The following is an 18,194-nucleotide window of genomic DNA, read 5'->3' as shown; positions in this document are numbered from 1 at the left end:
AGAGCAGTTCAGTCTTAATGTTTTTCCATTTGTTTCAAGCTGTCTTCAATTCATATTAAATGTAAGGTAATGCAAAAAAGTTTTCAAAAGTAAGATTTTTGGAGACAAGTCAAGTCACATTTATTTCTATAGCACTTTATACAATACAGATTACAGTAATAAACAGTATTTGTTTAGCAAAACTGATTCATTATGAAACAAATACAATTTCAACTGTAAAACAGCTTTACAGAAGACATGATACAAATGGTAACATCTAACTTACTGTGCAATAGAAACAACTTCGATTAAGCCCATTGTAAAACATGATTTTTTGAAGCTGTAAATAAAGCAAAAGATGACTGCAGTAATTTTACAAGCAAATATGAATTCATAATTTCATGTTTAATTGTGACGGCTGTGTGAAGGAGGAGCTGGAAACAAGTGCGAGTTAAACAGTTTAATGAATATGAAACAGACAAACAAGGGTACAACACAATGCTGGGAAGACGACAATCCAAGACGGTGGTGAGGCGGTGAGGAATCCGGATGGTGGCGGTGAGAAGGCAGCAGGAGAGGATGGCACAGGAACTGCGGGTAATCGAGCCGAAGGTAAGTCGTGATGCTTTGTGGAAGTGCGGAGAGTGGATGAGGTTCTGGGGGAAGACACGGACATCCAACGCAAACAACACAGAAGCAAGAGACAGAGATCAGACATGAAACAACGTTCTCACAAACACAAGACGTGAGACAAGCCAATATATAGGGAGTGTGTAATGAGTGACAGTGCTGCTGATGACAATTAACGGAGACGCCCACAAACTAATCAGTGCAGACGCGAAACACACAGACTTCACCACAAAGTGCAAAACCCAGAGATCACGGTTTACCAACCGTGACAGTAACCCCCCCTCTAAGAACTCCTCTTGGAGTTCCCAGAAGGCCTACCTGCTGATTGTAATCATCAATAAGGGAGTGATCCAATATGTCCCTAGCAGGTACCCAACTCCTCTCCTCCGGACCGTAACCTTCCCAGTCCACCAGGTACTGGAATCGTCATCCCCTCCGTCTTGAGTCCAGAATACGATTAACCGAATAAGGCGGTTCCCCATCTACAAGATGCGGCGGCGGGGGAACCGGAGTAGGTGGATTAATACGTGCATAAAACACGGGTTTAATTTTGGACGCATGAAAGGTGGGGTGTATCCTCCTGTACGCTGGAGGTAGTTTGAGGTGGACTGTCACCGGACTAATGATCTTGGTGATAGTAAACGAGCCAATACATTTGGGAGCTAATTTATTAGATACGGAACGCAGAGGAATGTTACTGGTAGAAAGCACACCTTTTGACCCATGACGTAAACGGGAGGCTTTGACCGGTGGCGATCGGCCTTGGCCTTAGTGCGCTCCCTCATCCGGAGCAGAGTCTCGCGGGCTCTGGTCCAAGTGCGGTGGCACCTCTGGACAAACGTGTGAGCGGAGGGGACCGCGACTTCAGATTCCAGACTGGGAAAAACTGGTGGCTGGTAACCTAAACTGCACTAGAACGGAGAAAGGCCCGTAGCTGACACTGGTAACGAATTGTGAGCGTAATCCACCATAGAGAGTTGTTGACTCCAGGAAGAAGGATTCTTGGAGACCAAACACTGCAACGTCCTCTCAAAATCTTGGTTGGCTCGCTCAGACTGTCCGTTACTTTGGGGATGATAACCCGAAGACAAGCTAACTGACGCTCCTAGCAATTTACAAAACTCTTTCCAAAATTTGGATATAAATTGAGATCCCCTGTCAGAAACCACGTCTACCGGGAGGCCATGAAGCCGAAAGACGTGATCTAGGACAGTGACCGCTGTTTCCTTGGCTGTCGGTAATTTGGGCAAGGGAATGAAATGTGCCGCCTTCGAGAACCGGTCCACTATGGCCAAAACGACCGTCATGCCATTAGAGGGCCGGAGGGCGGTAACAAAATCTAGTGCGATGTGGGACCAGGGTCTCGAAGGGACAGACAGCGGTTGAAGGAGCCCATCAGGAGGTTGGTTAGATGACTTCCCACTGGCGCAAACTGAGCAAGCCAAAACAAAATCACGGACGTCACGAGCCATACGTGGCCACCAGAATCGTTGTTTCACCAACCCATTAGTTTGACTTATCCCTGGGTGACAAGCCACGTTTGAGCAGTGACCCCGCTGGACGACTTCGGACCTTAACCTCTCCGGCACAAATAAACGGTTCGGTGGACAACCGGGCAGAGGCATTACCCCTTGTAAGGCCGTCTTGACCTTTGACTCGACCTCCCATACGAGTGCTGAGACCACTAATTTCTCAGGTAAAATACACTTCGGGAGTCACCGGGCGGGTGGAGGGATCAAAAAGACGTGATAAAGAATCAGGTTTGACATTTAAGGAACCCGGGCGGTACGATCAAAAAAAAATCAAAGCGACCGAAAAAAAGTGCCCACCAAGCCTGCCTGGAATTGAGTCTTTTGGCAGTTCTAATGTATTCTAAATTCTTATGATCGGTCCAAACAATGAAAGGTACCCCTGAGCCTTCCAGCCAGTGACGCCACTCCTCTAAAGCTAATTTGACTGCCAACAACTCTCTGTTACCAATGTCATAATTGCGTTCAGCAGGAGATAATCGATGGGAAAAAACCTGCAAGGATGTACCTTATCGTCCGAGACAGCACGTTGGGACAACACTGCTCCTACCCCAACCTCTGACGCATCGACCTCCACCACGAACTGCCGTGTGGGATCAGGGGCCACAAGGATGGGAGACAAAACGAAGCGGCTTTTGAGGTTAGTGAACGCAGTCTCAGCTGCGTCCGACCACCTGAACGGAGTACTGGGAGAGGTCAAGGCTGTCAGAGGTGAGGCTAGTTGGCTGAAATTGCGAATGAAACGCAGATAGAAATTGGCGAACCCCAGAAAACCGCTGTAGGGCCTTACGGGAATCTGGAGATGGCCAATCTATCACAGCCTTAACTTTCTCAGGGTCCATAAGTATTCCCTCGGACGAGACGATATACCCTAGGAAGGGAACAGACTGTGCATGGAATACGCATTTCTCCGCCTTGACAAAAAGCCCATTCTCAAGTAACCTCTGGAGCACTCGTCTGACGTGTTGAACGTGTTCCTGGAGAGATGAAGAAAAAATCAGTATGTCATCCAGGTAAACATATATAAACTGATCTACCATATCTCTCAACACGTCATTAACGAGTGCTTGGAAAACCCCTGGTGAGTTGGAGAGCCCGAACGGCATCACCAAGTATTCAAAGTGCCCTCTAGGGGTATTAAAGGCGGTTTTCCATTCATCCCCCTTCCTGATGCGGACCAAATGATAAGCATTACGTAAATCCAATTTTGTGAATACGGATGCTCCCTGTAACCTCTCGAAAGCTGAAGATATGAGTGGTAACGGATAAGTGTTCTTTATCGTAATGTTGTTCAGCTCTCGGTAATCAATACAAGGTCGCAGAGAACCATCCTTCTTACCCACAAAAAAGAATCCCGCCCCCGCTGGAGAAGAGGAAGGACGGATGAACCCAGATGCTAAGGAATCAGAAATGTATTTCTCCATGGCCTCCCTCTCAGGAATAGAAAGAGAGTATAACTTGCCTTTAGGCGGAGACTTACCTGGCACTAAATCTATGGCACAGTCGTAGGGACGATGCGGAGGAAGAGAAGCAGCACGGGACTTACTGAACACCTCCTTCAGGTCCAGATACTCTGTGGGCATGTTTGGCAAAACCATGTTCTCCTTCTGAAAGACAGAAACAGGGACAACAGGACAAATAGAAACCAGACAAGACTCATGACAACTTTCACTCCACAATGTGACTGTGTTGGAACCCCACTCCACTCCTGGATTATGTTTTATTAACCAGGGGTGACCTAACACAATAGGAGCTACAGGGGAGTCCATGAGGAAAAAGGATATGGTTTCACAATGATTGCCAGAGGTGAGCAGAGTGATGGGTTCTGTGTAGTGTGTGACGTGAGGCAGTTCCTGGCCGTTGAGTGCGGTGACATGGATGGGAAGAGACCCAGGCCGGACAGGAATGTTCAGGTGATGTGCAAGGAGTGAGTCGATGAAATTACCTTCGGCTCCGGAGTCCAGAAGGGCGTGACAGTCATGAGTGGGATTCTCCCACCGCAGTTTCACCGGAAGGAGAGTCGATGATGTTGTTGAGGACTTCCCAGTGGAGATCCCACCCGATAGTAGCCTCAAGTTTACTACCGGGCTGGCTCTTTTACCGGGCAGGTGAAGATGGTATGTCCTGAGCCTCCACAGTTCAGGCATAGTCCTTGGGACCTCCGCCGTTCTCTCTCCCTCCGGGACAGCCGAGCTCTACCCACCTGCATGGGTTCGTGGTCGTCGACGGGACCGACCGCGTTCTCTCGACTCGAGTGCCCCCTGTCTAGAGAGATGGTATGGCGCTTAGGACTGGTCTGACGACCCAGGCGATTAATCCGGGCATCAACTCGTAAGGCTAAGTCAATAAGACCGTTGAGTGTGGGGGGCAGCTCGAGGAGGTAGATCTCCTTTTGAACACGGTCGGCCAGCCCATGCAGGAATCAATCCCACTGCGCCGCCTCGTTCCACTGGCACGCGGCTGCCAGGGTGCGGAACTGAATGGAGTAATCCGTGACTGAAGAGGTTCCCTGATGTAAGTCTGAGAGCTGGTGAGCAGCTTCCCTGCCAGCCACGGCTCGTTGAATACCCTCCTCATTTCCTCCGAGAGGGAGTGGAACGAGGCGCAACATGGATGTTGATTTTCCCAAACCACCGCGGGCGGCCTTGCCCGACAGTAGAGTGAGCGTGAACGCCACTTTAGATTCCTCGGTGGCGAAGGTGCGGGGCTGCAAGGCAAAGTGCATGGAACATTTATTTGGAAAAGTTCTGCAGATAGCTGGCTCACCGGAGTAGTTTTCTGGCGCCGGAAGTCGCGGCTCAGGCCGGAAGTGGTCCTGGGGGGTCTCCCGGGGGACGGGCGGTGCAGGCGCAGTGGGAGAAGTGAGCTGATGGATCTGCTGGGTGAGCTCGGACACCTGTGCCACCAGTGCTTGGATAGCGCGTCCGGTGTTAGAGATATTTCCCTGCTGCTGATCCATGCATTTGACACTGTGGTGCATAAAGTCTGTTAGAGTGTTGGTGCTCGCTGCTTCCATGATGGTGAGAATGTTCTGTGACGGCTGGGTGAAGGAGTAGCTGGAAACAAGTGCAAGTTAAAAAGTTTAATGAATATGAAACAGACAGACAAGGGTACAACACGATGCTGGGAAGATGACAGTCCAAGACGGCAGTGAGGAATCCGGATGGTGACGGTGAGAAGGCAGCAGGAGAGGATGGCACAGGAACTGCGGGTAATCGAGCCGAAGGTAAGTCGTGATGCTTTGTGGAAGTGCAATGTCATCAGTTATGAAACATCTTCAAAGTCGGCTCTACAAAAGACAGTAGTGTCATTACTCAGCTCAATTCAGTTCAAGTTTTGTTCTCATCAGATAGCATAAGTGCCATCAAATCGATAATATTACTGAATATTTATTGTATTTTAAACCCCAATTGAGCAAGTCCAAGATGACACTTACAAAAACTAGCAAAACACCCTCCATACTGCAAAAGGAGTGGACAAATTCACTATTTATGATGAAATTCACCTGTCAGAAAGAGTCTCTGCTAATGGGTAGACAAACACATACACACACACACACACACACACACAAACACACTACACTCTCTTATTCTTCGCTTCATTAACCCTGAATATTAATATGGTCATCTCGGCTTCTCGTTCTTTTCTGATTTGTTTGTTTTCTCCAGCTTATCCAGAATGACAGCTTTACAGTGAAACAGGTAGTTATTATAAAGATAAGGGACTGAGGTATCTATCTCTCTTAGTTCCTTTTTCTGTTTGTGTATTCTAAAGTAATCAGTTTCCTCTGTGAAATACAGTACGTCCTGCTCTGACTGCCCTCTCTTATCTCTTTGTGCTGTGGACCCAGATTTAAATGAGTCCCTATTTACTGCTTGCATCAGACATAATAATTGAAAAGTACATCTGAATGTTTGTCAGTGGAATAGAGCATAATTAGACGCCCCCCCCCCCCCCCCCCTTCATCCTCTAATTCTTTCTGCCTCCCCCCCCCTCTTTTGTTTGTGGCAGTGGGCAGCCCAGAGGGGGTTGTGCCCCTTTCATACCCCAGTAATTGATGAATTGTATGTGGTATGCAAATGAGAATCCATAAATCTTATGAATGACAGCTTAATTTATGTGAGCCTTAATGAATGCAGGATTAGATTTTAATTAAATGTCCTCAAAGGCACCCTGAGTTGTACATTGCATTTTTGTTCTCTCTCTCTCTCCCCCTCCGACTCACATTTTCATAGACTACCATGTTAATCTTAAGTCTTGTTTCCTGTGCACATCTGTCCTCTCAAATGAAGTATCTAGAAAAATTGCAGTGATAAAAAAAACTCTTCATTTTGTGAACAGAAGGGGGTCATAGTTAATGAATCATACAGGGAGAGAGAGAGAGAGAGTTAAAATGGAGTCTTATCTGCTGATCTCTCTTTGAATTTCTTGAGTCATTTCCACTGCATGGCTTAACCACATTTAATCTGATTCCATCAGTATCAGTTTAATTAAAATATCACCCCATTAGGAATTATTAAAAATGTCAGCCTGTTAGGCATTCAGCATGGCTGTAGGAAGAGAGAAGACAGTCCTTCATCAGAGCTGCATCATTAGCACTAGAGTTCGAGCACGTCTCTCAAAGTTTGCTGTTATTGTGAACTGAATCATGGCAGCAATGCCGGACAGAAGATGATCATGTTTGTGTGGATATAAAACACAAAACCTCACGGGTTTTAACTGGTTGGTGGTAAAGCTGAGATGGAAAGACCACAGAATGAAATCCACCTGGATCTCATATCTGGAAACACAGATGAGTGTGTGTGTGTGTGGGTGTGTGTGTGTGTGTGTGTGAGAGAGAGAGTTCATGAAAAGACGTGTATTAGGATGAGTTGAAATAAAATTCTGTTCATAAGTCCTTAAAGAATCTAGGTTTAGAAATGTGCAAGATTCTTAAAAAAGCACTCTTTCTATTCATATTAATTTCATACGGTTGTGATTTTTATTTTTAAATCATATATATATATATATATATATATATATATATATATATATATAGTTTACCTTAAACAAATGTTGTGGAAAAGTTAATTTATTTCAGTAATTCAATTCAAATTGTGAAACTTGTGTATTAAATAAATTCTATGCACACAGACTAAAGTATTTCAAGTCTTTGGTTCTTTTAATCGTGATGATTTTGGCTCACATTTAACAAAAACCCACCAATTCACTATCGCAACAAATTAGAATACTTCATAAGACCAATAAAATACATTTCTAGTTAATTGTTGGCCTTCTGGAAAGTATGTTCATTTACTGTACATGTACGCAACACTTGGTAGGGGCTCCTTTTGCTTTAGTTATTGCCTCACTTTGGCGTGGCATGGAGTTGATCAGTTTGTGGCACTGCTGAGGTGATATGGAAGCCCAGGTTTCGTTGACAGCGGCCTTCAGCTCATCTGCATTGTTTGGTCTCTTGTTTCTCATTTTCCTCTTGACAATAACCCATAGATTCTGTATGGGGTTTAGGTCTGGTGAGTTTGCTGGCCAGTCAAGCACACCAACACCATGGTCATTTAACCAACTTTTGGTGCTTTTGGCAGTGTAGGCAGGTGCCAAATGAAAATGAAATCAGCATCTTCACAAAGCTGGTCAGCAGAAGTGCTCCAAAGTTTCTTGGTAAATGGGTGCAGTGACTTTGGTTTTCAAAAAACACAATGGACCAACACCAGCAGATGACATTGACTTTGGACCACTATGCAACAGTCCAGTTCTTCTTCTCCTTAGCCCAGGTAAGACGCCTCTGATGTTGTCTGTGGTTCAGCAAATTCCTTGACATGTCTGTGTGTGGAGGCTCTTGGTGCCTTGACCCCAGCCTCAGTCCATTCCTTGTGAAGTTCACTCAAATTCTTGAATCCATTTTATTTGACAATCCTCATATGGCTGCGGTTCTCTCGGTTGGTTGTGCCCTTTTTTTTCTTCCACTCAACTTTCTGTTAATATGCTTCGATACAGCACTCTGTGAACAGCCAGCTTCTTTGGCAATTAATGTTTGTAGCTTACCCTCCTTGTGAAGAATGTCAATGATTTTCTTCTGGACAACTGTCAGATCAGCAGTCTTCCCCCATGATTGTGTAGCCTTGTGTACCAAACTGAGAGACCATTTTGAAGGCTCAGGAAACCTTTGCCGGTGTTTTGAGTTGATTAGCTGATTGGCATGTCACCATATTCTAATTTGTTGAGATAGTGAATTGGTGGGTTTTTGTTAAATGTGAGCCAAAATCATCACAATTAAAAGAACCAAAGACTTAAACTACTTCAGTCTGTGTGCACTGAATTTATTTAATATACGAGTTTCAAAATTTGAGTTACTGAAATATATGAACTTTTCCAAGACATTTTAAATTACTGAGATGCACCTATGTGTATATATATATTATTTTACAAAGCTGTTTTAATACAGTATTTGTTTATGGTAAACTTCTTTTACCAAAGGTTTTCCTTTTCAAGAATTTAAGTTATGATATCAGAACAGTAGGACAGTAAAAAAAAAAAAAAAAAAAAAAAAAAAAAATATATATATATATATATATATATATATATATATATATATATATATATATATATATATATATATATATATATATATATATATATATATATATATATATATATATATATATAAAAATACAATTTAGGAATGTCAAAAATTTCAAAAGTCAATGTATGTATGGATTTAATTTTATCCTATTTTTTAAATAAATAAATAGATCCAGTCAAAAATTTGCATCCATGTAAAACAGCAGTCATCTCTGTCAAAGACAAACACAAACACACACCCTCTTACTCTTATTTTGTGTGTGTGTGGGTGGGGGAGAGAAATAAACCTGTGATAATCCTCTCCCGTTTCAAAGGTCAGGCGCTGTGATAAAATAGCTATTTTGTTCATTTATTTACTCTCTGCAGTGGACAGATAAAGAAACACTACAATTAGGGAATTGAGAGAGGGAGATTTTAAAAGGGCAAACGGCGGGGAGTTTAATATTTTATGAAGGATGATTGGCGCTCACAAGCAACGGGGGAGGTGTGAGCGGAGGATCTGCATGAAATAGAGAACTTTATTTCTGGAATGCTCAGCAAAATGATGAAGACATTTTTTTAAAAAGTAAATGCTTTCCATTAAAGGTTTTCTTAATACCTGACACCTATTCAGTTGCACATAAAGATACACAAGAATCAAAACAATCAGAGGTGGACCATGTTGAGTCAAACAGGTGAAAATGGACCATAACCTTGAGTTAATGCAGATGTTATTTGTGTTTTTCTGAGAGCCATGGCTGATTTTAGCACATGTAAACTCAATAAATTTAAATTGCACATGAATGCGCAGGAGCAGGTAACAAGGTGTGCAGCATGCATTATACATGAGCAAAAAATCGGCTGATTATGGAAAAGGGAGATGAGTCTACTGTGTGATCTAATTAGAGAGAAAGAAAAGGATAAGGGAGGGAGTATTGGAGATGGCAGAAAAGACTGTCCTTGAGAGTATTTACTGACGCATGCTAGTATGCATAGTAGATTAGTCCAACTCTGAACAGAAATGTGTGTGTTTGGGTGTGTGCTAGACATGCCTTGATTTTTTAAAAAAAATGTGGGAGAATGGGACTAGTTGTCACACATTTTACTGCAGTGAACATTTGACAACTAACCTCAGGCCTACTTGGTAGTTTCTAATCATTCTGTACCTTGTCTACACTTCAGGTGAATGACATGATGCAGCAAAAATACAACATTCCCATTATAATTAACCAAGATGTCTACACTGCAACTTCTAATGTGCAAGATGTGCACTGGCTTCTAGATGGGTTGTTACATGTAACCAAATAGAAAAAGCTGTCTGACATTTGGTGTCCATCTTTCAGCTCCAGACCTGGCAGACCTCCTAAACGAACCCAGAGCATGACATCACCCGAGAGCCCTCACGTCCTGCCCCACTCTGTCTCCGGACTCATGTCCTCAGGAATGATGTCTCACACTGGTAAGAAAATGAGGAAATGCTCCTACCTCACTGTTACTGCCAGAACAAATTATTTATAATTTATTTGTAATTTATAATTAAAAATAAAAGGATAATAGGCAAAGTTAGTAGTCAGATAATGTTTTAAATTAAGAATTACACTGTGTCCTAACCAGACATGATACAATATAGTTTATCTTTTTGTGAAGAAAAAGTACATACTTTGTACATGTAACAAAATAGTAAGCATTAAAGGGTTAGTTCACCCAAAAATGAAAATCCTGTAATTAATTACTCACCTTCATGTCGTTTCAAACCTGTAGGACCTTAGTTCATCTTCGGAACACAAATTAAGATATTTTTGATGGAATCTGACATCTGTCTGACCCTGAATAGACAGCAACGCAACTGAAATGTTCCCAAGTCCAGAAACGTAGCAAGGAGATCTGTAAAATAATCCATGTGACATCAGTGGCTCATCCTCAATTATACAAAGCTACAAGAATACTTTTTGTGAATACTTCATTTAACAATTAGTCTCATCCGCATCACCCTGTTGCCATTTTAGAGAATATCCTCTGGACGTATGCTGTACTGTGTCAGCTGCGTCACGCCGGATCCGTTTCCTACGTTGTTGTGATTTGATCTGAACGGAAACATCATGACACAGCTGACACATAACAGCATATATTTACGGATATTCTCCAAAATGGCACCAGGGTGATGCGGAGGAGATGAACTGTTGAATAAAGTCGTTATTGTTTTTCTTTTTCTTAAGCTCAAAAGTATTCTTGTAGCTTTGTATAATTGCGGATTAGCCACTGATGTCACATGGATTATTTTATAGATCTCCTTGCTACGTTTCTGGACTTGGGAACATTTAAGTTGCTTTGCAGTCTATGGAGGGACAGAGAGCTCTCAGATTCCATCAAAAATATCTTAATTTGTGTTGCAAAGATGAACGAAGGTCTTATGGGTTTGAAACAACATGAGGGTGATTAATTAATGACAGAATTTTAGTTTTTGGGTTAACTAATCCTTTAAGCAAGCTTCGTCATAACTGTGTCTTTAATAAACACACTGTTGCTTAGTTACGTGCATCCTGTCACCATTTAAACTGCCCTTTCAATCAAATTGTCAAAGTTAACATTATACATATTTTGTTTGATTTAATTATTACATATTGGATTAAATACATATATATATATATATTGTTTTTATTTATCACTCCAACCCCTTTCTCTTCCAGTCCCTCGGTGTTGCATATCTGCCATGTTTGTAGTTTTTTTTAACACTTTTTATGCATGTTTGTAGCTCAAATCGAATCCTCATCCCCTGCGCAATTTGTTGTGGCCAATATTAGCCGTTAGAGTTTGCATTAGTCTGCACTTTGAATTTCTACGATAAGTCGTAAACCATCCGGTTATAAATTTTTTAATAATATTTATGACGGATAGTATACGAACTGTGATGCAGCATCACACATAGGGCTGGACGATTTTGACCTAAAATCAAAACCTCGATTAATTGAACATTTTACCTTGATTACGATTAATGATCGATTATTTTGTTTAGTGGTTTTTTTTTTTTTTGCCCTCCTAGTTCACTGACAAGGTTTGTACTGTAAATATGATTGACTATCAGCAGTTATTTTATCCATGTTCTTAACATTTCTTACTAGGGTTGGGTATCGTTTGAATTTTATCAATTCCGATTCTTATCAATTCCTAGTTTCGATTCCAATAAGATAAAAAAAATCCAATATAAAAAAAAAATAAGTCAAACATTTAGATGTCAAACATTTTTACAAAGCATTCTGTTGCAGCTGAATAACATGAGCAAAAATAAGCATCCTACAAAACACTGCAAGAGGAATTTTGCCTGTGATTAAAAAAAAAAATACCATAGCAAAAACAACTAGATTAATATAAATTTCAAATATTAAAGTGTTAAAGACAAGTAATAAGATAGGTCAGTAATAAGAAAGGAACAACAAATCAATAAGCAATATCATAAATAAATACAACTAAACTAAATTTCAGGTACAGAAACTGTAATTAAAACTTTAAAAACACTGCATAGTTTTCTGTATCATAGTTTAGACTCGGAGCAACCTTTTCTACAGTTAAAATACACAGAACAGTCCGAGAACGGACACAAACCAGGAACCCAGCGCGACCGCCGACCGCTGCTCTCTGTGCACGCGCTTGTGCTTCATGTGCGCTGCACACAAACATGCAATAATACGTTTGAGATTCTAAGCTACTTTAGTGATAAATCACAGGACAGTGCTGACAACTAGTTTTTGTGTTTTCCTCTGTGCGCGCGATCTTCACATCTACTGTTTATATGAGTGTTCGTGCCACAATGCAGCTGCGCGAAATGGTAGCTCGATATAATAATACACATCTGTTCATCTAATCGCTTGAATGGCCAAACCATAAAACAAATACAACTGACAAAGTTTAGTGAAGACGCAAGGCTCACCGCTCATGCGCCATCACTATGTGTTGAACCGGCGTTCACCTCCGTGTTTTTCTTTTATGCCACTGACTAGAGAGCAGAGTCATGTGGCTACACATGTGCTAGTATGCTTTTAAGGGGGAAGTGTTAACAGGATTAAAAACCGAGATAACCGACATGGGAAATTATGTCGGTTAGAGGTTATGAATTTATTTTTCGATTAATCGTCCAGCCCTAATCTCACAATATTTGTCATGGAATACACTCATTTGTTCTCATATTGTTTGAACTTAATTGTTTCCTTTAAGTAATTTTTTATATCTGAGGTAAATTATCCATTGTCGCTTTTATTATGGCTTACTTTCCGTAAAAAAAAAGGAACATTTTAAATAAAAGTAAATCTTTATCACCATTGTGGCTGTCTTGCTTATTGTGACAATGAGTGGTTTTGTTTAGGTAATGGAGTTACAAGCATCTTTAGGCTGAAACAGGAAATATGGTGATTTATGTAAGATTCATAGCAGAAATGTATTTTAAAATGCAACTGAAATAATAATAATGAGAAAAATGACTGTTTTCAAATAGGTTTCCCAATTTTGAGCTTTACAGAGCCAAGGGGGGGGGGGTGTTCAGCCTACGAATGCTTTAATATAAAACTAACTTCAGTTCAGTTTTCTTTATCTTTTTAATTCAGTTTCTTGAGATTCAGTGCTTATTTTTACAGACCAGTTAAAGCCTGTTATATTTCTGTGTCAGTCACTTTAAACAGCACTTATCTGAAGTGATAATAAACAATCTGACTCATGCTGTGCTGTGGAAAAGTCCAAAGCCAACAAAACACAGCTATTGTTTCCACACTCACAATGCAGGTTTGCCCCGTCTTGCCAACTCTTATTTGCCCTTAATTGTGTTGTGATATTATGTTTAAAACCTATTAGATTTTGCCTGGAGATATGTTCACCTCAGCCTCTGTGGTGTCAGCTCTCCTCTTGCTCAAAAGACGGTTGGTTAAAGCATCACAACTTCTGTCCATCCTGCATCCTGAAGCTAAATGCACCAACTTCTAAGCTGCCCTTCTCTTTGTGTATGTGCGTGCATGGTCTGCTCGTTATGACTTCTCAAAGAGAGCCCAAAAAGGGCTACATTTATACTCGTTTAGAAAGAGCAGGTGATGGAGAGAGAAAGACTGAGAGGGAGAAAGAAAATGCTCAATAGCACAGGCCTCTTTTATCTTCAGCAGAGGTCACACTATCAGTGTCAGCCACAGAGATGGGAACTCAAAGGCCACTAGGGAGATAGAGAGAAAGAGAGAGAGGACAGTTTTTTTCCCTCTTTGAGTGGATTGCAGACTGAGAGTGGGGAATGCTTTGATATTGTCCTCTTCACAGGCTGAATAGGGACCTTGGCTTTCATGCTCTGATCTTGACATTTAGTGAAAGCATTTGGAGAGCAACTGAGAGAGTGAGAAAAAAAACACCCCGCTCCTAAAGCTCACTGCCAGAGCTTGCCTCATATTTGCACATAACTGTTGTGAATTGCAGGCAAATGCCAGCGTACGAAAGCTCTAGAACAACATTTGAGAGCAGTTTGCTCAGACTAGAGTGCAGTCTTTAAAAGGATAGATCTTAAACACATCGGAACTGGATGGATACTTTCAGAAATTTTGTTTGTCTGTATGAAAAAAATAAGTCAAACCAAAGTTGATGCAATGTTATTTAATAAATTAGTCAAAATAAGGCATTGTTCACCTGACTTACTTTATCCAACCATGTTTAAAGGAGCAGCATTTTGGTTGTTGTCACGCCACTGAATGGGAAGTTAGGATTGCACATGCTTAATTTAATAAATGACAGTTAATACACTTGTTATTACAATATTTGTTGTATTGCAAACTGGCCCAAAACTGTATATCCAAAATTTATAAGATTAGGAACACTACTCATGTTTTCACAAATTGTGTAAAAAAAAAATCTAAAAGTAAGAGTTATGTTGAAAACTTTATATCTTGGGTTGTGTGCATGTATGATGAGTGGAATTCATAAAAAAATGTGCTAAAAACACAAATTTAGATGAACTGCCTATTCAGTGCAGGCTCAGGTAATTGATGTGTGCACTAGTGTGGATACAAAAAAAACAACAACAAAAACATGTTTGTAAACATTCAATTATATATTGTAGTTAGAAATGTATTATGGAGTTCTGTAAACTTATTTGAACATTCTAATTCTTTTACAGCATTTATTAAGCTTAGTTAATTTCAACATAAGATTATAATAATTTATTTATAATAAATAAATAAATAATTTTAACATCTCAAGTTGTGTAAATTACAAAATTATTATTTAATAAATATATACATTTCTTTTTCAGTTACTTTTTTTGTTTTCTCATTCTCCAACAAGTAAATAACAAAAAAAAAAGGTACATCTCAAAAACATTTTCACTGTTCCCCAGGGGGCTATGTTAGAATGATCTCAGCCTAGAAATCAACTTTAACAAAACAACCTTCATTTTTGAAGAAAGAGAGTAGCATGCAATATAGTTGCGTGGCTAGAAGCAGCTCTCTGTGCAATGAAGGGAAGCTAATTGAATTTTAATTGAATTATAATATGTGTGCACTTGGGGTACACACACATACACACATGCACACAGTTAACAAGGATTATTGGAGACTTGCGACAATGGGCAGGTGCCAGCAGCCTTAGTTATCAGCATAAGACAGGGGGAGCAGGTCTCAAATTACAGAGTCACCTCGTTTAGCTGATCCAGGGCCTGCTCTTCAGAGCTGGTGTCTCATGGTAGATAGACGCAGGTATTAGTAAATGGACTGACTGCAGAACAGTAATGTAAGCCAGACTGTAGCTTTGGGATGACGCTGTGAGTAATAATAGACCTGTTGTTATCATCTAATGTTACAGTGTCAGTGTGCTCTTCTGTCAAATTCAGTTATGGGCTGTGAAATATTCATAATTACTTTCACAAAAGCATTTGAATGAGGCACATTTTGGAAAAGCAGTGAGGTGAATCTGTTAACAGTTATTTATATTCACATATACTCATGAGATTTAGGCAGCTGAAATGATAGAATTGTTTTGGAAAAGGCAAAGAAAACGTAATGATTATGAATTAACACCTTTTCTTTCTCTCTCTCCCTCTCTCTTTAATACTCTGATAGGCCTAACAGCTGCCACACTTGCTGAAGCCATGAAGAAGAAGATCAAATTGGAGGTGATGAATAGTTACCATGGCAATAATAACCACGGCACAGATTCTGAGAATGGTGACATCACCTCCAGCATGGGTAAGTGTCAGTTCATCTCTTAAACTGAAGCTCAGATGTCAAACTAACGTAAATGCTCAGACCTATGAAACCTGGTCCAACACTATTCATATATATTAGTGCTGTCAAACGATTAATCGTGATTAATCGTATCCAAAATAAACGTTTTTGTTTACATAATTTATGTGTGTGTACTGTGTATATTTATTAAGTACATGCAAACACAGACACACTCAGTATATATTGTGAAAATATTTACATGTATTTATGTTTATATTTATATTCATATAATTTATATTATATATATATATATATATATATATATATATATATATATATTTAAATATATATATTAACATAAAATATATTTCTTAAATATATTCAGTACATCCATGTGTGTGTATTTATTGTGATGAGTCAGCTGCCTCCTCCCTGATTATCATTGGCACCCCGTCCTAAATCGCTGCCCTTCACCAGGCTCCCGACTGGAGTGGGTTTGTGAGAGGAGGGGCTCTGGACGAGTCAGGGCTGGCGGCGTGTGATGGGGCACATCTGAAGGAAATGGAGCCTCATCACCGCCGCTGTTTGAGAGCCTAATGCGCCTCTCCTCGGGAGACCGGTCTCTTCCCCGTGCATGCACACTGGTGTCCTCGTGGGTCCAGGAAGGGTGCGTTTAGGGACTCCTGTGCCACCAGAGACGTGAGCTGCCGGACCCGCGATCCGGATGAGAACCGCACCCGTTTTCACGGCCGACGGGCCAGGATGCCGTGCCGTCCATCCCCTGCCAGCACCGCGGCCAATGAGAGTGATGCGGCCGCTAGAGGAAGCTGCCGCCCCTCGCGCCCCTGACCGAAGAGGTGAGCGTGTGCGGCCGCCAGACTCCGCCCCTTACCTGGACCCTTCCTCTATGAACACGGCCCGACCCACTTGAAACCTGCAGCACGACGAGGACACCAGATTCCCTGTTGTTTTGGACACTCTTCCCCTTTGGCCACCTTTATCCCCTGTTTCATTTGATTTTCTGTTAATACATAATAATATACACAGCACACATACATATATTATGTAAACAAAAACTTTTATTTTGGTTGCAGTTCATTGCGATTAATCATTTGACAGCATTATATATACATTTTTGGTTGAACTAACACTTTAATGATCTAATCTAAATGGTTTACAGCCCACTAGATAACTAGGTTATTTTAAGATTGTGACGTATGAAGGACCCAAAATTGCAAAAAAGAAAATTGTTTTCACTTCTGCAAACAGTGTTTGGATAAGAAATTAAACACGATGCACACTATCCTTAAGGCTGAAAACAATGTGTTCTACAATTGGCCAAAAATATCAAACATGTTTGATATTCTCCGACTGGATGGAATCCAGTTTGACGCTAAACAATCTGGGTCTGTTTACACTACACGATTTTCTATGAAACCTGACAACTCAAATCTGCAGACTGGCTTTGACTTTTGGCAACTATTGGCGACGTCTCTGGACTGTAGTTTGGCGCAAAAATCATGAATTCCCGCCTTTACAATAACAGCAAACACTCCCCTGTCTGTCACTGGTTAGTACTACAAGAAGTCATGCGCCAAACTCAATGTCATCGGTTCTGCCAGGGGTGTCACATTAGGACACTTAAACATACAGTTTGCTATACAGTATTTACTTTTTTAAAAACCAAGTATGAATCATTTAAAATAAAATAAAAAATCATTTTAAAGTAAAAAATTACACACTGCAGCTTTAATAAAAGAGAGAAATTGTCACTATTCTATGACGCAGTGCTTATTTTCCAGAAACTGTCACTTGATGCGGTGCTTATTTTTCAGAAACTGTGCATTGTAAGCAGATTTAAGCAAGAAAATACCATGAAAATGAGGTTGTGACCTTTCAGTGGAGAAAAAGTGAAAACAGAGGCCAGGATGTCACAGCGAGAGGGATAAGTGTGAATAAGATTAGCAAGGTTTTACCCACAAATGCTAATAAGAAGGAGTTTTTTTATCTTCAGCAATTTAGAGTGAGAATAACCTTGAGTGTGGACTCTTGGTGTGGAATATTAATACAGCTGAAGAGAGCTGAGTGGTGCAGAACAGCTCTTTTCAACTTTCTTTCCTTCATCGTTACATCCATCCTCAAAATGTCTGTCTCTTTCCATCTCTCAGGTTCGGTGGTGTGTAATTTTAATTCTGACACAATGACAGCTTTGTCTGGTGAACAGATCTGAAAATGTCAGTCTCTCATGCCTGTGTTTTGAACATGAACCCTCATCCACTGGTCATATAAATATTTACATTTGACAAACACAACTGTT

The 18,194-nt window shown here is 40.8% G+C and overlaps 1 protein-coding gene across 1 annotated transcript in view; it reads left to right on the top strand.

Moving 5' to 3' along the window:
• The window catches only part of dachc (dachshund c), a 66,544-nt gene that overhangs the window by 16,916 nt on the left and 31,434 nt on the right, over nt 1-18,194 (top strand). Inside the window, exons 2-3 of the mRNA XM_059554167.1 lie at nt 10,040-10,155; nt 15,773-15,898. Of these exons, the coding sequence (XP_059410150.1) occupies nt 10,040-10,155; nt 15,773-15,898 (242 nt within the window). The remainder of the gene's footprint in view (nt 1-10,039; nt 10,156-15,772; nt 15,899-18,194) is intronic.

Source organism: Carassius carassius, chromosome 7 (genome assembly GCF_963082965.1).
Source record: "Carassius carassius chromosome 7, fCarCar2.1, whole genome shotgun sequence".
Lineage (NCBI taxonomy): Eukaryota > Metazoa > Chordata > Actinopteri > Cypriniformes > Cyprinidae > Carassius > Carassius carassius.
Note: the sequence above shows the minus strand (reverse complement) of the source record. Positions and strands in the feature narration are given on the sequence as shown.